At 36.4% G+C, this 21071-nt stretch overlaps 1 protein-coding gene across 2 annotated transcripts in view; it reads right to left on the minus strand.

Moving 5' to 3' along the window:
- SEPTIN14 (septin 14) overlaps positions 1-18660 on the minus strand; it is a 144746-nt gene extending 126086 nt beyond the window's left edge. For both annotated transcript variants that reach the window (XM_047714576.1, XM_047714575.1), the window contains exons 1-4: positions 18564-18660; positions 17778-17846; positions 3160-3280; positions 2586-2781 (exon numbers count right to left, since the gene is read on the minus strand). In XM_047714576.1, the coding sequence (XP_047570532.1) occupies positions 2586-2781; positions 3160-3280; positions 17778-17831 (371 nt within the window). In that variant the 5' untranslated portion in view covers positions 17832-17846; positions 18564-18660. The remainder of the gene's footprint in view (positions 1-2585; positions 2782-3159; positions 3281-17777; positions 17847-18563) is intronic.
- Positions 18661-21071: the final 2411 nt, after the last annotated feature.

A 21071-nucleotide genomic window follows, 5' to 3' on the forward strand; every position in this document is an offset into this window, starting at 1 on the left:
TGTATTGCATGGAGCACTGGGTGTAGTGTATAAACAATAAATTCTGGAACACTGAAAAGAAATTTTTAAAAAAGAAACATAAAAAAACATATCTGGTAAGAACAATTAAGTGAAGAGTAGTAAAATGAGGTGTTCTTGTACAAATAATGAGGTTAAATAAGTAATCAAAAGTCTACCAACATAGGGGCTCAGTGGGTTAAGCCTCTGCCTTCAGCTCAGGTCATGATCTCAAGGTCCTGGGATCGAGTTCAGCATCAGGCAATCTGCTTGGTGGGGAGCCTGCTTCCTCCTCTCTCTCTCTTCTCTCTGCCTGCCTCTCTGCCTACTTGTGATCTCTGCCAAATAAATAAATAAAATCTTTTTTTTAATCTATCAACATAGAGAAACTCAGGACCATATGGCTTCAATATTGAATTCTAATAAACACTTAAGGAAGAATTAACACCAATACTTAAACTCTTCCACAAATTTAAAGGGAAAATTTTAAACTCATTTGAATGGTCAGAATTATCCTGATACTAATACTAATACTAATACTAATAATGAGAAGAAATGACAGGCCAATATCCCTATTGAACACAGATGCAAAGTCTTCAATGAAATACTTAGCAAATGAATTCAACATCAAATTAAAAGGATCATACACAAAGACAAAGAGGGATTTATCTTCAGAATGCAAGGATTATTCAACATAAGCAAATTGATTTATAAATGCCACATTGCAAAATGAAAATCAAATAACCAATAGTTGCAGAAAAGTATTTGATAAAATTCAACACCTTTTCATGATTAAAAAAAAAACTCATGAAACTAGGTATAGAAAGAATTTATCTCAACACAATAAAGGCCTTTTATGAAAAGCATCTAAATTGTTGACATTATACACTGGTTAAGTGAACATAATAAAAAAATTAAATTCAAATCCAAGCAGCTTGCACCCTAAAAAAAAAAAAGATAAAAAATAAACTGCTGACTTTATAGGCATTGAATTATTTGTTGTGTTCTTATCTTTTTAATTTTTATAAAACCAGTAATAATGTCTGCTTTTTTATTCCTGAGATTAGTGATATTTGACTCCTCATTTCTTTTGCTTGCTCAGTCTGGTTAAAGTTTTTCACTCTTCTCAACCTTTATAAATAACCAGCAAAGTTAATTTGCTGATTTAAATGGTTTTCTGAACTTTTTTTCTGTTTTCATCAATTTCTGCTGTAGTATAATTTTTCATTCTTTTTCTTGCTTTAGGGTAAATTTTTTTTTATTTGTCTAGTTTCTTAACATGGAAATTACAATACTTGGGAATATCTTTTTTTTTTCCTAATATAAGTATTTTATGCTATAAATTGTCCTCTAAGCAATACTTTTGCAGCATCCTGTAGGTTTTTTTTAATTGTGGTAAGAACAATTAACAGGAGGTCTACTTGCATAACAAATACTGTTAAATCTTCTCTTGTCCAGAAGATCTCAAGAACTTGTTCATCTTGCATAATTAAAATGTTATATCCATTGAACAATAACTCTTAATTCCTCCTTCTCAGACACTGGAAAACATTTTACATTCTTCTATGAGTTTGATGAGAGTTTGTGATCAAGAAAAATGTCTGAGGTCATAATTTACATAGAAAGGTGTTTACATAGGATGTTTGGGGGTTTTTGTTTTTGTTTTTGTTTTTAGGATGTTTCAGAATTATCTACTAACCTGTTCATAAAGGTGTATGCATTTTTAATTACACATAATATAATTTAAATAAGTTTGTTCTGTATTATTTCAAACATATCTTAATTATTACAAAAATTCAGTAGTTGTATGACAACAAAAGGTCTGAGACGACACTTACTAAACCTGCAGTAGTGTCTGTTGTTGGAAAAAGAAAAGGCCCAAAGTATTTATGTTTGGCTAAGTGGGTTTTCATTTCATCTGGTGCATTTCAATTTTTACAGAAATGAATTTATTTATAACTTGGATAAGTGATAGAAAACAAGTAATCCAGCAAGTAAATTTAAAGATTTTATTCATTCACTTATTTATTTATTTATTTATTTATTTATTTGTTTGTTTATGAGAGAGAGAGAAGGTGAGAGCACAAGCGGGGGTGGGGGGGCAAAGGGAGAGGGAAAAGCAGGCTCTACACTGAGCACGGAGCCCAATATGGGGCTTGATCCCAGGGATCATGATTTGAGCTGAAGGCAGATGCTTAACTGACTGAGCTACCCAGGCATCCCAAACACAAGTAAATAAATGAAAAAGATCCATTTTAGAAATTAAGAATCAATCTTATCTTATAAAGAAGGAAGAGTGGATTCCATGGTGAGACCCAAAAAGATATGTCTGAGTTCTAATCCATAAAACTAGTAAATTTAATTTTATTGAAAATAAAGAGTGTTTGTACAAATAAGATCATCCTGGATAATCTAGATACACCTTATATCAAATAACAAATGTCCTTAAAAGAGATGCAAGGGGAGCAAAGAGGGCTATGTGAAGATAGAGGCAGATGGGAGAGAGATAGCCAGAGGAAATATCAACAAAGAAACTAAATTCCTTGAAATAAGAAAATCTTTTATAATTAAAATAAGAAAACACTAACCTGGCTTCTTTGTTTATTTGATCACCATATCCCACTGTCTTCACAACAGTTAATTTCAATTGAACATTACTTTCTTGAAGTTCATATGTCTGAATTTTAAGTCCAACATTTGAATAAAAATGTGAGGATTTTTTGTCTTTCAAATTAGTATTGAATAATGTGTCAATGAGTGTTGATTTTCCAATCCCAGTTTCCCCTGTAACAAACATAGATGCATTATCTAGGGGCATAAGATGGATGAGAGGAAGTAACACTCTTAACCCCTAAAGTGGTTTAAAGGGTCTCTAATATTTCAATGACTATAATTTCCTTTAAAATATACTTGCTTCTCTTGGCCCTCTCAGTCATTAATATAATATAGAAAATATATACACAAAGATAATCCAATTTTGAAGAGCAATGAAACATTTAAAGAAAAAAAAGTCAAGGTAGTATGACTAACATGATGAAAACAAATACAGATCAACAGACATGGTCTTGAATTAACAGCACCAGTGTTATACTACTTAAGATAAGTTGAAATGAGCATTAAATAAAATTAATTAATAATTCAGATGAAGAGTCAGACACTTACCCACACAGAGAATATTAAAAGAGAATCCTTGTTGGATAGATCGATTCACCAACTGATGAGGCAAACATTCAAAACCAAAATGACCAAGCATTGTTAAACAACGGACAGTATCTCCTTTGGGCTTAAAAAATAAAAATAAAATATTTTAATTAGAATTAGTAATATCATTTGAAAATATAATTTCAATATGTTAAGGAAATTAGAATTATCATTTGGTTATCATAACTCAGACAACATTCAAATGAAGTAAATTTGTAAGCAAATAAGTCTTTGTCCAGACACATAGATTTTTGCTTTCAACTTAAAAAATAGTAAATCTGGAGGAGGAAGAAGAAGATGGTGGTAAAGTAGGAAGACCCTAGGCTCATCTTGTCTCACCAACACAAATAGATAACTATAAAAATCATCCTAAATACCCCAGAAATCATTTGAAGAATGACAGAACAACTCCACACTAAAGGGAGAAAAGAGGCCTCATCAAAGAAGATAGAAAGTGTGGAGAAGTGATAAAGGGGAGAAAAAAAGACCATGGGTGCTGGGATATGAAGGGAGCCAGAGTTGCAAAGAAATGCTGAGAGAGAGGGGAGCACACAGGAGCACACACAAGGAGAATGTTTTGCAAAAGATATGGGCTTGGAAAACTAGAAGGACTGAGTTTCATGATTTCTTGCAACCAGCGGGGCTTAAAGCCTGCAGTTTTAAAGGTAAGCTGCCTTGGCTGGGATAGACCTCCAAGGGCATGGTGCTGCTCCTGGAAAGAAGGCAGGCAAACAACACAGGGGCAGATCCCATGGAAACAGGGCACTGAGGACTGCCTGGGGCACATGGGGGGATATTGTTCCCTCTTCTCCAGGCACATACCAAAGAGGCATTGTTCCCAGATACATCTCTGGGGAAAAAAGAGCTCTCTGGCGACATTTCCCTCATCTGCCCACAGCATAAACACAGAGTCACTGGAAACAGCACAGTGCCAAAACTGGCTGCCTAACTTTCTTACACAAAGCCCCATCCCTTGAACTCTGGTGGACTATCCTTCTCAATCAAGCTTTCCTCAAGCACAGTGTGACAGGCCCCACTTCCAAAAGACCAGCACAAATCCCTGCCCACACCTTGTCTCCTGACCGAGAGTTGTGTAGGGCTTCAGTTGTAGTGGAAGTAGTATCAGGTCTCATTTACCAAGCAGACCAGAACACAACTAGTTAAAACCATTCTGTCCAGAGACCACGCACTGCCCAATGCAGGCAAGAACAGCCTCTGCAGACCAGTGGTATGAAGAACAGAGCAACAGTACGTGCGTGCAGCACAAATCAGAAACACTCGTTGAAGCATCAGGCCCTGGACACTATATGACCTCTTCCACATAAATCCATACAGGGGTCCTGAGAGTATCAGGAACAAGAAAAATAATGGGTCTTTCTAACACACACGCACACAAAAAAAGAAGACAAAGACTTAAACAAAATGCCAAATGGAGGAATTCATCCAAAATGAAAGAACAAGATAAGGTTACAACAAGGGATCTAAGCAAAGCAGATATAAGTAACATGTCTGATTGAGAATTTAAAGCAACAATCACAAGGATACTCTCTGGGCTTAAAAAAAAAGAATAGAAGAGATCAGTGAGACCCCTACTGCAGAGAGAAAAGAGTTTTTAAAAGAATCAGTCAGAAATGAAGAGTGGAGTAAATGAGATTGGAAACAGGACTGATGCAATGAACAGCAGGCTGGAAGAAGCAGAGGAATGAATTACTGACAGAGAAGACAAAGTAACAGAAATTAAAGAAGCTGAACAGCATAGAGAAAGTATAACATAAGAATAGACTTATGGAATTCAGTGACTCCATCAAATCTAGTAACATGCATATTACAGGAGTCCCAGAAGAAGGAAAGAGAGGAAAAGGGGCAGAAATTTTATTTAAAGAAATAGTAGCTTAGAAGTCAAACTCTTACTCTTTGCAGATAACATGATACTTTATGTGGAAAACCCAAAGGACTCCACCCCAAAATTACTAGAACTCATACAGGAGTTCAGGAATGTGACAGGATATAAAATCAATGCACAGAATGCATTTCTATACACCGACAATCAGACATAAGAAAGAGAAATTAAGGAGTTGATATAATTTACAATTGCAACAAAAACACTAAGATATCTAGGAATAAATCTAACAGGGGAGCCTGGGTGGCTCAGTGGGTTAAAGCCTCTACCTTCAGCTCAGGTCATGATCCTGGAGTCCTGGGATGGAGCCCCACATTGGGCTCTCTGCTCAGCAGGGAGCCTACTTCCCCCTCTCTCTCTGCCTGCCTCTCTGCCTACTTGTGATCTGTGTCTGTCAAATAAATAAAATCTTTTAAAAAAATCTAACCAAAGAGGCAAAGGATTTGTAGTCAGAAAACTACAGAACATTCATGAAAGAAATTAAGGAAGACACAAAGAAATGGGAAAATGTCCCATGCTCGTGGATTGAAAGAACAAATATTGATAAAATGCCTATGCTACCTAGAGCAATCTATACATTCAATGCCATCCCTATCAAAATACCATCAACTTTTTTCACAGAACTGGAATAAATAATCCTAAAACTTGTATAGAACTAGAAAAGACCCTGAATAGCCAAAGGAATATTGAAAAAGAAAACCAAGCTGGTAGCATCACAATTTTGGACTTCAAGCTCTCTTACAAAGGTGCAATCATCAAGACAGTATGGTTCTGGCACAAAAACAGATGTATAGACCAATGGAACAAAATAGAGAACTCAGATTTAGAAGAAGTCCAAGATGGCAGAAGAGTAGGCAACCTTAATTTTGTCTGGTCCGAGGAATTCAGCTAGGTAACTATCAAACCATTCTGAACACCTGCAAACTCAACTGGAGATAGAAGAAAAGAATAGCTACAGCTCTACAAATAGACAAGCAACCATTTCCCACAAGGTAGGAGGTGCAGAGAAGTGAATCCAAAGTGATATATGGGATGAGAGACTGCAGAAGGAGGGATCCTCTGTCAGCAGACTACCGGCTAGTGATAGAGCTGTGGAGCACAAAATTGGAACTTTCAGAAGTCTTCTCTGGTGAGGAATGTCACTCAGGCAGCCTAGCAGGAGATGGAACTCTCACTGGGACAGTGTGGTCTCAGTGTCTTTGGGGTCACAGGAAGACCGGGGGTGCCTGAGTGTGGCAGAGCTCCCAGGAATCAGAGCAGGACAGCTGACTGCAAAGAATGAGACCAGGAGTGGGCTCTCAGCTCAGGGCTGCCATAACTGTGACCCAAGACACTGTTGGGCCACTGATCTCCAAGCAGGGGCCCAAAATGCAGCAGAACCAGGGAGATGCCCATATCTCTACTGGAGGCTCGGGAGCATGCCACAGGAGACTTCTGGGTTTGGATACTCCAAACGGGGTCATGTGCCTGAAATAGAAATGCTTAGTCATAGGCCAGGTGAGCACCAAGTGTGGTCAGAGAGCAGGGAGACAGGCATGACTGACTGCTTTTCTCTGAGGGCTCATAGAGGAGTGGGGCCCCAAATTTTTTAATCCAGAACCAGAGACTTGGAGGCTGCCATTTTCACTCTTGTCCTCTAAAGCTTCGTGGAAAGCCTTCAGGGAACAAAATCCACATACAGCAAGCATAGAAGATTACTTACCCTGGCCCCAGACAAGGTGGAGCAATTCTGCACAGGGCAAAGACATTTGAGAATCAAAGAAACAGGCCCCTCCCCTAGAAGATGCAAGTCTGTGGATTTTAGTACAGGTAGAGATGGAGACAGATGGATCTGGAGCACATGTTAAGGGGGGCAGACTGCAACACTGTGGCTCTGGGTTGGGCCAGAGATTCACACATGACCACGTTTTCTCTGACCTTCTAAAGAGAAGCAGAAAGAACAAAAGCCAAAGAACAAAAGAACAAAAGCCATACAGTCAACCAGATCACATTAAACCTATCCCCCTGACAAGGGGTGGGGTAACTCCATCCAGGCAAAGATGCATGAGCCCAGCAGTAGGGCCCTCCCCCAGAAGACAGACTGGAAGAACAAGTGAATGATTATCTCATTTCCCACAGGACTGTAAAACTCTAACACCACAGGAAAATACTATAGGAAGTTCCAGGTGTTTCCTCACAACTCGCTTATACTTCAGGCTAAAATTTTACTTTCTTTTTTAGTTTCTTTTCTTATTCTTTTTTTTTTAACCCAGCTCTCATTTCAAATAGATTCACATTTCCCAACCTATGTTTTTAAGTCACTTTTTAACTTTTATTTTCTTTTTCATAAATGTGTTTTATAGATCTATACTCCATATTAGCCTGGTTTTTTTTTCACTCTATTCAATTTTATCTTGATATATATGTAAGTTCTGATTTCTTTGCAATTTTGGAGTATAGTGTCTTCTAATACAGAGACCAAAAAAATCAAGCAGGAACAGGCAAATCACCCTTCTGTGTCCACCCTGAGAGATCAAAATCTCTCTCTCCGACCCCCCTTCTTTTTTTCTCTCTCTCTCTTTTATCTTTCTCTCTCTTTTTTTTTTTTTTTTTTTTTTTTTTTTTTTTTTTTTTTTTGTCTTGGATCATCTTGGCTGTGATGGTGTATCTGTGGTAGCTTTTGACCACTTTTTTTTTTTGTAAGTGCATTTTGCTTGGATCATGTTTGATACTTTGGACTCTGTATATTCCCACAACTATCCCTCAACAGAATGACTAGGAGAAGGATCTCCCAACAAAGAAAACAACCAGAGACAATGTCCTCTGCCACAGATCTAATGGACAGGGACACAAGCAAGATGTCAAAGATAGCCTTCAGGGTAGCAATTATGAAGTCAATAGCTAGGCTTGAGGAAAGCATTGCCAACAATATAGAATCTCTAGGGGCAGAAATGAGATCTAATCAGGATGAACTTAAAAATACTATGAATGAGATGCACTCTAAAATGGATACATTAACAGCCAGGGTAAATGAGGCAGAAGAATGAGATTGTGATCTAGAAGATGAGCTGACAGAAAGGAAGGAAACCAAGGAAGATAGGGATAAGCAGCTAGAAGCACATGAGAACAGATTTAGATCAATGATGCCATTAAATCTTCCAATGTCCAAATTATTGGGATCTCTGAGGGGGTGGAGAGAGAGGACTAGAGGGTATATTTGAGCAAATGATAGCTGAAAACTTCCCTAATCTGGAAACAAGCATTCATGTCCAAGAGGTATAAAGGATCCCTCCCAAGATCAATAAAAATAGACTAACACCCTGGCATATGATAGTGAAACTTGCACATCTTAGAGCCAAGGAAGCTATCCTGAGAGGAGATAGGGGAAGAGAGTTCTAACATAAAGAGGGAGGATTATCAGATTAACATCAGCCCTATCCATAGAGACCTGGCAAGCCAGAAAGGGCTGGCAAGACATATTCAGGGTACTAATGAGAAGAACATGCAGCCAGGAATACTTAATCCAGCAAGGCTGTCATTCAGAATGGACAGAGAGATAAAGAGCTTCCAGGATGGGCAAAAACTGAAAGAATATGTGACCACCGAGCCCGACCTGCAAGTAATATTAAAGGGGAAGAACTATAAAAGAAGTCAGACTCCAAGAGTAATATAGACTAGAAATTTACAGAGACAACCTATAGAAACAGGGTCTTTACAGGCAATATGATGGCACTAAAAACATATCTTTCAAAAGTTAAACTCAAAGTGAATGCCCTAAATGCACCCATGAAATGGCACAGGGTTTCAGATTAGATTCAAAAGACAGGACCCATCCATATCCTGTCTACAAGAGACTCAGTTGAACCTAAGTACACCTTCAGATTAAAAGTGAGGGGATAGGGACGCCTGGGTGGCTCAGTTGGTTAGGCGGCTGCCTTCGGCTCGGGTCATGATCCCAGCATCCTGGGATCGAGTCCCACATCGGGCTCCTTGCTTGGCGGGGAGCCTGCTTCTCCCTCTGCCTGCCATTCTGTCTGCCTGTGCTCGCTCGCTCTCCTCTCTCTCTCTCTGACAAATAAATAAAATCTTAAAAAAAAAAAAAAAGAAAAGTGAGGGGATAGAGAAACATTTATCAGACCAACGGACCTAAAAGAAAGCTGGGGTAGCAATTCCTATATCAGATAAATTAGATTATAAACCAAATAGTTTAATAAGAGATGTAGAGGGACACTATATCATATACTATATATATATATATATATATATACTATATCATATACATATACTATATCATATACTATATCATATACTTAAAGGGGCTACCCAACAAGAAAACCTAACAATTGTAAATATCTATGTCCCCAATATGACAGTAGCCAACTACATAAACTATCTACCAAAATAAAGAATCACATTGATAATAATACATTACTAGTAGGAGACCTCAATAATCCACTCACAGCAATGGACAGATCATGTAAGCAGAAGATCAACAAAGAGACAAGAGCTTTGAAGGATTCATTGGACCAGAGGGACTTCATAGATATACACAGAACATTCTACCTTAAAACAACAGAACACTGATTCTTCTCGAGTGTAAATGGAATTTTCTCCAGAATAGACCACATATTGGGTCACAAATCAGGCCTCAACTGACACAAAAATATTGAGATTATTCCTTGCATATTTTCAGACCACAATGCATTGAAACTAGAACTCAACCACAAGGAAAAATTTGGAAGGAATGCAAATACTTCAAGGTTAAAAATGCTAAAGAATGAATGGGTCAACCAGGAAATTAAAAAGGAACTTAAACAATTCATAGAAACTAATGAGAATGAAAACACATTGGTCCAAAACCTATGGCATACTTCCAAGGAGATCCTAAAGGGGAAATACATAGCCATCAGAACCTCTCTCAAAAAAAAGTAGAAAAATTCCAAATGCACAAGCTAACTTTACACCTAAAGGACCTAGAGAAAGAACAGCAAATAAAGCCTTAAACCAAGGAGGAGATGAGAAATAAGAAAGATTAGAGCAGAAATCAATGAAATAGAAATAGGAAAAGCAGATCAACAAAACTAGAAGTTGGTTCTTGGAAAGAATTAGTAAGATCAATAAACCTCTGGCCAGAATTATTAAAAAGAAAAGAGAAAGGACCCAAATTAATAAAATCATGAATGAAAGGGGAGATATCACAACCAACACCAAGGAAATACAAACAATTATTAGAAATTATTATCGGCTGGGGCGCCTGGGTGGCTCAGTGGGTTAAAGCTTCTGCCTTCAGCTCAGGTCATGATCCCAGGTTCTGGGATTGAGCCCTGCATTGGCTCTCTGCTCAGCAGGAAGCCTGCTTCCCCCCTCTCTCTGCCTGCCTCTCTGCCTACTTGTGATCTCTGTCAAATAAATAAAGAAAATCTTTTTTTAAAAAAAGAATTATTATCAGCAACTTATGGCAACAAATTAAGCAACCTGGAAGAAATGGATGCCTTCCTGGAAACTTATAAACTATCAAGACTGAAACAGGAAGAAATAGACAATCTGAATAAACCAATTACCAGTAATGAAATTGAAACAGTAATCAAAAACCTCCCAAAAAACAAAAGAGAAACAAAAGCAAAAATGAACTTTTGGGACTTCATCAGGATTAAAATCTTTTGCACAGCAAAGGAAACAGTCAACAAAACTAAGAGGCAACCCACAGAATAGGCGAAGATATTTGTAAATGACATATAAGATAAAGGGCTAGCATCTAAGATCTATAAAGAACTTTTCAAACTTAACACCCAAAAATCATCATCATCATCATCATCATCATCATCATCCAATTAAGAAATGGGCAGAAGACATGAACAGACACTTCTGCAAAGAAGACATACAAATGGCTAAGAGACACATGAAAAAATGTTCAACATCACTAGTCATCAGGGAAATAAAATCAAAACCACAATGAGATACCACCTTATAACTGTTAGAATGGCAAAAATTAACAAGACAAGAAACAAGTGTTGGTAAAGATGTGGAGAAAGGGGAACCCTCTTGCACTTTGGGTGGGAAGGCAAGCTGATACAATCACTCTGGAAAACAATATGGAGGTTCTTCAAGACGTTAAATATAGAGCTACCTATGACCCAGAAATTGCGATACTACATATTTACCCAAAAGATACAGATGTACTGAAAAAAAGGGGCCCATGCACCCCAATGTTCATAGCAGAAATGTTAACAATACCCAACTGTAGAAGGAACTGCCCTTAAACAGATGAATGGATAAAGAAAATATGATTCATGAATACAATGGAGTATTACTCAGCTATCACAAAGGATGGATACCCACCATTTTATTGACATGGGTGGAACTAGAGGGGATTATGTTAAGTGAAATAAGTCAAGCAGAGAAAGACAATTATATGGTTTCACTCATATGTGGAACTTAGGGAATGGTGTGGAGGACCACGGGAGAAGGGAGGGAAAATTGAATGGGAAGATATCAGAGAGAGAGACAAACCATGAGATACTCTGCACTCTGAAAACAAAACTAAGGGTTAGAGAAGGGAGGGGGTAGGGATGGGATAACCGGGTGATGGGTATCAAGGAGGGCATGTGTGGTGATGAGCACCTGGATGTTATATGCAACTAATGAATCACTGAACACTACCTCAAAAACTAATGATGTACTATATTCTGGCTAATTGAAAATAATAATTAAAAGATAATAATTTTTTAAAAAATGCTTTTGCACAGAAAACAGCCAACAAAACCAAAAGACAACCAACAGAATGGGAGAAGATGTTTGCAAATGACATATCGGATAAAGGGCTAGTATCCAAAATCTAGAAAGAACTTATCAAACTCAACACCTGAAGAACAAATATTACAATCAAGAAATGGGCAGAAGACATGAACAGACATTTCTGCAAAGGAGACATCCAAATGGCCAACAGACACATGAAAAAGTGCTCAAAATCTTTTGGCATCAGGGAAATACAAATCAAAACCACAATGAGATACCACCTTATACTTGTCAGAATAGCTGAAATTAACAAGTCAGGAAATGACAGGTGTTGGCGAGGATGCAGAGAAAGGGGAACCCTCCTACGCCATTGGGAATGCAAGCTGGTGTAGCCACCCTGGAAAACAGTATGGAGTTTCCTCAAAAAGTTTAAAATAGAGCTACCCTATGACCCAGCAATTGTACTACTGAGTATTTTCCCTAAAGATACAAATGTAGTGATCCGAAGGGGCACATGTACCCGAATGGTTATAGCAGCAATGTCCACAATAGCCAAACTAAGGAAAGAGCCCAGCTGTGTCCTTTGACAGATGAATGAAGATGTGTTTTTTATATATACATATATACAAAATACTATATATGATATATAGCATATATCTATATACTTATATAATATATATAAATATATATAAAGGACTATTAGCCATCAAAAAATTGAAATTTTGCCATTTGCAATGACATGGATAGAACCAGAGGTTATTATGCCAAGTAAAATAAGTCAATCAGAGAAAGACAATTACCATATGATATCACTAATATGCAGAATTTAGGAAACAAGAGAATCATAAGGGAAGAGAAGAAATAAAACAATGTGAAACCAGAGAGGGAGACAAACCTAAGAGGGTCTTTTTTTTTTAAAGATTTTATTTATTTGACAGAGAGAGATCACAAGTAGAGAGAGAGAGAGAGAGAGAGAGGAGGAAGCAGGCTCACTGCCTAGCAGAGAGCCCGATGTGGGACTCAATCCCAGGACCCTGAGATCATGACCTGAGCCAAAGGCAGAGGCTTAACCCACTGAGCCACCCAGGCAGCCCAAGAGGCTCTTAATCTTAGGAAACAAACTGAGGGTTGTTGGAGGGTAAGGAAATGGGGGGATGGGGTGGCAGGGTGATGGACACTGGGGAAGAAATGTGTCACGGTGAGCACTGTGTCTTATGTAAGACTGATGAACCACAGACCTGTACCCTGAAACAAACAACAGATTATATGTTGATTTAAAATATTTTTTAAAGATCCTAGAGGAGAACACAGGCAGTAACCTCTTTAACGTTAGGTAGCAGCTTCTTTCTAGATATGAGGCAAGAGAAACAAAAGCAAAAATAAACTATTGGGCTTCATCAAAATAAAAAGCTTCTGCAGAGCAAAGGAAACAATCAACAAAATGAAAAGGCAACATATGGAATAAGAGAAGATAATTGCAAATGACATAGCTGATGAAGGGTTAGGATCCAAAATGTGTAAGGAACGTAAAAACTCATGCCTGAAATACAAACAATCCAGTTAAAATTAGGCAGAAGACATGAATGGAATTTTTCCAAAGAAGACATCCAGATGACCAACAGGCATGTGAAAAGATGTTCAACATCACTCATCAATAGGCAAATACAAATTAAAACTACAATGAGATATCATCTCACACCTAGCAGAATGGCTAAAACTAAAAACATAGGAAACAAAAAGTGAGGGTGTGGAGAAAGGAGAACCTCTTACACTGTTGGTGGAATATAAACTGGCGAAATCACTCTGGTAAACTTTATGGGAATTCTCAAAAAATTAAAAATAGAGCTACCCTATGACCCAACAATTACACTGCTAGGTAGTTACACAAATAATACCAAAATACTGATTTGAAGGGATATACGTCCCCCAGTGTTTAGAGCAACGCTATCAACAATAGTCAAATAATAGAAAGAGCACAAGTGTCCACCAACTGATGAATGGATAAAAAAGTGGTATACACAATGGAATATTACTCAACCATTAAAGAGAATGAAATCTTGCAATTTGCAATGACATGGAAAGAGTTAAAGTGTATTATACTAAGTGAAATAAGTCAGTTCAGAGAAAGACAAATACCACATTTCACTCATATGTGGAATTTAATAAACAAATGAACATAAGGGGGTAAAAAGAGAGGCAAACCAAAAAACAGACTCTTAACTAGAGAAGAAGCTGATTATTACCAGAGGGAATTGGATAGGAGGATGTGGTAAATAGGTGATGGGGACTAAGGAGCTCACCTTTTTTGATGAGCACCAAGTGTTGTATTACTGAATCACTAAATTCTACATGTGAGACTAATATTACACTGTATGTTAACTAACTGGAATTTAAATAATAATTTGGAGGAGAAAATATGTGGTATATGTATATGCAATGGAATATTACTTGACCCTGAAAAAGAATGAGGTGTTGTCATTTGCAACAGCATGAATGGACCTAGATGGTATAAAGCTAGGTGAAATAAGTCACTTAGAGAAAAACATGTACCATATTGTTTTTCTTATATTTGGAATTTAAGAAACAAAGCACACAAAGAAAAAAGGACAAACAAAAAAATAGACTCTTAAATACAGTGAAGAAACGTGTTTCTCAGAAAAAAGATGGGGGGTATGGGGAAATAGATAAAAGAGACTAAGAGTACATTTATCATTATGAGTAGTGAGTAATGTATTGAATTTTTGAATCATATTGTTTATCTGAAACTAATATAACACTGCATCTTTTTTTTACTCTTTTTTTTATTTTTTTAATAACATAAAATGTATTATTAGCCCCAGAGGTACAGGTCTGTGAATTGCCAGGTTTACACACTTCACAGGACTCACCATAGTGCATGCCTTCCCCAATGTCCATAACCCAACCACCCTCTCCCTACCCCTGCCCTGGCAACCTTCTGTTTGTTTTGTGAGATTAAGAGTCTCTTATCGTTTGTCTCCCTCCTGATCCCATCTTGTTTCGTTTATTCCTTTCCTACTCCCCAAGCCCCTCATGTTGCCTCTCAACTTCCTTATATCAGGGAGATCATAATTGTCTTTCTCTGATTGACTTATTTCACTCAGCATAATACCCTCTAGTTCCATCCATGTCATTGCAAATGGCAAGATTTCATTTCTTTTAATGGCTGCATAGTATTTCATTGTGTGTGTATACATATACATACATACATTTTATATATATATATATATAACCTCTTCTTTATCCATTCACCTGTTGATGGACATCTAGGTTCTTTCCATATTTTGGCTATTGTGGACATTGCTGCTATAAACATTTGGGTGCACATGCCCCTTCGGATCACTACATTTGTATCTTTAGGAATAATACTGCATCTTAATTATACTGCATCTTAATTACACTAATATAACACTGCATTTTAATTACACTTAATTAAGTGAGTCTACTCAAGCTTTAAATTCCAATACTGGAGAGAGAGTAAAAAAAAAAAAAAAAAACTAGGCATCCTCATGTACTGATGGTTGTAGTACAAACTGACAAAATATCTTTATGGAGTGATTTGATAATTACTATCAAATTTTATATTGTGTATATTTTCTGACCCAACAATTCCATTTCTAGCACAGTATTCAAAAATATACATGAAAAAGTATGTAGAAGTATATTAAAAACAGCATTACATGGAATTGGGAAGAAGAAAGAAGGAGAAGAAGGAAGAGGAGGAGGTGGGGTAAGAAAAGAAAAAAATAGCAGGAGTTACCTTATCACTACCTGGAGGGGACTGGTTATTGAAGAAAAGTACATTTATAACAGCTCTGTACTAGAAAGTACAGAGCTATTAAGAAGAATAAGGTTGATCTGTATACTGATATGAAAGTCGTCCAGAGATTAGTTATTGCTGGTTAAAAAAAAAAAAAAACTAGAATGAGAGAAGTGTCTTCTCTTTCTTATTGTTTGAGCATGATAATTTTATTATTCAAATGAGAGAATAAACTAGTTGCCAGTTGTAAAAGGATTCAAAAAAAGACCCTGTAAGATTACTTTCTAAAAGATATATAGCAAGCATTTATATATCAGATTTAAGTTTGACTATTGGCCTTTCAGATCCCTTCTATTTCTAAAATTTTATTATTTTAATATCATGTAAACAAAGGAGTGTTCACCATGGTTTAATGCAAAGGGGCGATCAAAGAAAATATGGAATGGACATAAGTCAGTGGTTTGGTTTCTGAAACAAAACTTTGACAGTGAACTTACACTGTTGGTGGGAATGCAAGTTGGTGCAGCCTCTTCGGAGAACAGTGTGGAGATTCCTCAAGAAATTAAAAATAGAGCTTCCCTATGACCCTGCAATTGCACTACTGGGTATTTACCCCAAAGATACAGATGTAGTGAAAAGAAGGGCCATCTGTACCCCAATGTTTATAGCAGCAATGGCCACGGTTGCCAAACTGTGGAAAGAACCAAGATGCCCTTCAACGGACGAATGGATAAGGAAGATGTGGTCCATATACACTATGGAGTATTATGCCTTCATCAGAAAGGCTGAATACCCAATTTTTGTAGCAACATGGACGGGACTGGAAGAGATTATGCTGAGTGAAATAAGTCAAGCAGAGAGAGTCAATTATCATATGGTTTCACTATTTGTGGAGCATAACAAATAGCATGGAGGACATGGGGAGTTAGGAGAAGGGAGTTGGGGGAAATTGGAAGGGGAGGTGAACAATGAGAGACTAGAGACTCTGAAAAATAATCTGAAGGGTTTGAAGAGGTGGGGGGTGGGAGGTTGGGGGAATCAGGTGGTGGGTATTAGAGAGGGCACAGATTACATGGAGCACTGGGTGTGGTACAAAAACAATGAATACTGTTATGTTGAAAATAAATTTAAAAAATGATTTTTAAAAAAGCAGTGAAGATGAAAGGTGGATCAAGTGTGATTTTAAAAGTGTGACTGATACAGAAATAAAATCAAATAAGACATTCACTCCAAAGGAGTACCACTGAGAAGGAAAAGAAAAAAAATTGTAGTTTGGATCTAGAAAAACCTGCATGTTTAGAGGAAGAGAAAACACCAAGAAGAGAGCCATTAGTTGTTAAGACAATGGGGGCGGGGGAATGAAAGGGAAGAAATGAGAGAGGGAGACAAACCATATGATACTCTTGACTCCAGGAAACAAACTGAGGGTTGCAGAATGGGAAATGGGTAGGGGGATGAGGTAACTGGGTGGTGGGCATTAAAGAGGACACATGATATGATGAGCACTGGGTGTTATACTGAACTAACGAATCATTGAACATTATATCAAAAACCTTGGCTAACTGAATTTAAATTTTTAAAAAAGACATAAACAAATATATTTAACATAGATCAATATTCATGTATATATTTGAAATTCTGCTCAAAAAGAATTCAAAACTGAGTTTTCACCCATTCAGTCATACTACTCTTCTTTTTTAGTTAAATTTTTATGTGAATTATTATATATTATCCCTAGTACAGAGATCATCTTAAAATGAAACTTGGTTCAATCTCCCACTGAGCAAAGAAATAAGCAAGGAGTTGCCCAACCATTTCCTAGAATAATTCATTTAAAAGTTATTTATTATCAGCACATAAAGTTCCACAAATACCTGCATCAAAGTAAGGCTATTCTTCTCACCTAATAGGAAGTTCTGGAGTTTTAATTTGTTATTCTTTGGTGTTAAATAGGAATACTCTTTTTCACTACTGAAAAGATCTGTAAACTCAAGAAACAGGCAATGGTTATTCAAACCATTATTGGTATTTAACTCCAATCAATATAAAAGTTAATTCACGTGCAAACATGACAAACGTGAGCCTTTATCATCTATGTCTATATCATTTTACTGAGTCAATATTTTAAATTTATTCAATCTCATTAAAGTACAAAATGGAAAGTTCTATTTGAAAGATATACTCAACTATATCTTCATCATGGGGTATTTGTGTGGGCATACACATTGTTTTTTCTGCCATACCAAGCTGAAAGAGCTGAAAATGAAGAAATAAAAATTGTATTAAAATTACTTTAAAATTAAATTACTTTAGAAGGCTATATTCCTATAATATAATTTAGATCAATAAGGAAGTCTAATAGGACATTATCCCAGGTTTTGGCTTTCAGTCCACACAACTGACCTATTTTAAATTGTGGCTGTTTTTCTAGACAGGTTTCTATATAATAAATAATATGTAGCATTTAACTTACAATGTATACAGATACATTAAATCATAAACGTGCAAAATCATCCAAAGAAAGTAAACTCTCTTCTGAAATCAAGACAACAGAGAACATTCTTCTTTAAAGTACTATGTGGTTAGGGTTAGAATAATAAAATAAAATAAAATAAAATAAAGTACTATGTGGGTGTGAAATAGGTAACTTTGCTTTAAAAAATGCTTAAAAGAATCAGGAAAACACATAATTACTTAACTTTCAAAAATAGCTTACCAGGGAAGACTAGGGTGTTACAGTGTACTTATTCAAGGAGAAGTGGAAAAGAAGAGCTTATAAAATCTAAACAAGTCCCTTAGACATTTAATTAAATTAATAATTGTCATTTATGATGCTCTTTATGCACCTAGCATTGTGCTGAGTGCTTATGCACTTCAGCTCCTTTAGTCCTCATAGTAAATAGATATATACATATTTTTGTTGCCATATGCCAAGAGAGAAAATTCAGATTCAGAAAAATTCAAGGAACTTACTTGTCCAAGATTTCAATTATGCAGCAGACATAGGTCTAAACAGATCCAACGCTGGGGTTCCTTCTACTGTCCCCAGTTATGGACCAAGTAGTTGCTGTGTTTGCAACACTGTGGAAAAGGGAGGAAAGATACAAAAAGAGCATGTTGTGCTGATTTCTAAACAGAACTGCCTGAGAAGGACATGCCACCCTACTTTTGAGTACAGCACAAAGATATGAGGAATGAGGCATGATTTAAAAGGAACTATTATACACAAGTATACCAAAAAGAAAGGCAAGCAGAATGAAAGAATGCCTCTGTACCATGGTTTCTTCACTCGATGCATCCTGAGGATTATTCCTCTTTTGTGTATATATTGACCTCGATTTTTTTCCTTTGTAACAAATAATGTCCTCTAATAAAGATAGTGTTCTGTTTTATGGTATGGTTTACTCTAGTATATATGAAAGTTCTATATTATTTAGCAGAACTTTAATGATGGGTAGTGCAGTGATTTCCAGGTTTTAATTACAATCAACAATAAACATCTAAACCACAACAAGAATTACTTCTTAACTTCTTCTACTTATCCTCTCAGAATTTGAAATATTACTATAAATTCAAGAGTTCTGAGTTTTAGTTATGCAGATGAAAAAGTTCTGGAGATCTACTAAATACCATGGTAACTATAGTTAATAATACTGCATTGCATACTTGAAATTTGCTAAAACTTTGCTAAAAGAGTAGATCTTAAGTGTTCATCCATGCCCCCACACACATGCATACAATGGTCTACCTATGTGAGGTAATGGTAGATTTATTGGGATAATCACTTCACAATGTATAGGTATATCAAAATATCACATTGTATATCTAAAATATATATAGTTTTTATGTGTCAGTCACATCTTAACAAAGCTGTAAAAAAGAGAAAAATATTTTCAGAGAGAGTATCTCTAACTGCTGACTTTTTGGCAAGCCTGTACAAGATGTCTTGAAAACTAGAGATACAAGTTATCTTGTATTTTAAAACCTAATTAACTATGCCTTAAACAAATTGGAGTTTATTTATGTCACATAAGTCTTGAGCAAAAATTCCCAAAGTACATTCCCTGTGACTCTGGAGATCACTGATACTTTTTCAAGGAATCCATAAGAACAAACTTTTTGTAGGGACACCTGGGTGGCTCAGTGTGTTGGGCTGCTGCCTTCGGCTCAGGTCATGATCTCGGGGTCCTGGGATTGAGTCCCACATTGGGCTTTTTGCTCAGCGGGGAGCCTGCTTCCCTCTTTCTCTCTCTCTGCCTCCCTCTCTGCCTACTTGTGATCTCTCTCTGTCAAATAAATAAATAAAATTTTTTTTAAAAAAAGAACAAAATTTAAAATAAAATTTAAAAAAAGAACAAAATTTTTTCTAATAATATGAAGGTAATTTGCTTTTTCCAATGTGTTGACATTTGCACTGATGGTTCAAAAACAATGGTAGGTAAAACTGGTGCTGCTTTAATCTGGTAGTGGCACCAAATTGTATTATTAGTCATCATGTTAGTCACTTCACACATTCATGCAAAAAGAAAAAAGAAGGTGAGTACCCATAAATATTTATACTATGCAAGTGTGATGGATGTCTTAGGTAAAATACGTTATGTGATTGTGAGAAATAATAACTCCTTTTGCCAAGGAACGCCAATTTCCATTGAAAAAACAACTGACAACATTAGTTTTCAGGCTTTGTTATTTCTGGGACAGTTTCTTGAAAACGAATAAAATGTGCTTTGTAACATGAAGGAAAATAACTGGAAATAATATGTTGCAAGTGGTAAAATTTTAGTCTTTTGGTTTCTAGAGAACTCCTATCCCCCAACATTTTCCTGACAGATTCCTAATGCTTACAAACTTGCCCTAAAAGATTAGTGGTGATATAAACAAATATAAAATTTTTATGTTGAATAATGAAGTATGTCAGCATTAAATAGACTAAGGTTCCCAACTATTGACATTTGAGGCTGTATGATTCTTTGTTGTGAAAGGGCTGTAAGATGTTTAGCAGCATCTCTGGCCTGTACTTAGTAGATGACAACAACAAGCCTAGAGTGTGACAACCAAACCTGTTTCCAGATATTGCCAAATATTTCCTAAAGGGTAAAATCACCCTCAGCCAAGAAACACTGGGTTGAATAATGTAAACAAATATTTTCCAAATGACCAATGCATTACATTACAAAGTTATACATGAGTTCAAGATCCATTTGGAGAGTGAGATAGAACAACAGATTTTAATGTAATAAAACAAAAAGTTCTTTAATATTGTTTCAGATTCTACATTGCAACTTATCTTATCACATTTGGTAGAGTATCAAAGAACAACATTAACAATTATGTGAGAAAATTACTTAAGGATTCCTTTTTCTCCAACTACATATGTGTATGAAACCAGATTTTCTTCAGAAATATCAACCAAGACAACACATTTCAAGAGATTGAATGTAGAAGCAGATACGGTAATTGAACTGTCTTTTAACTTTTTGC

This window comes from Lutra lutra, chromosome 18 (genome assembly GCF_902655055.1).
Source record: "Lutra lutra chromosome 18, mLutLut1.2, whole genome shotgun sequence".
In the NCBI taxonomy this organism is placed as follows: domain Eukaryota; kingdom Metazoa; phylum Chordata; class Mammalia; order Carnivora; family Mustelidae; genus Lutra; species Lutra lutra.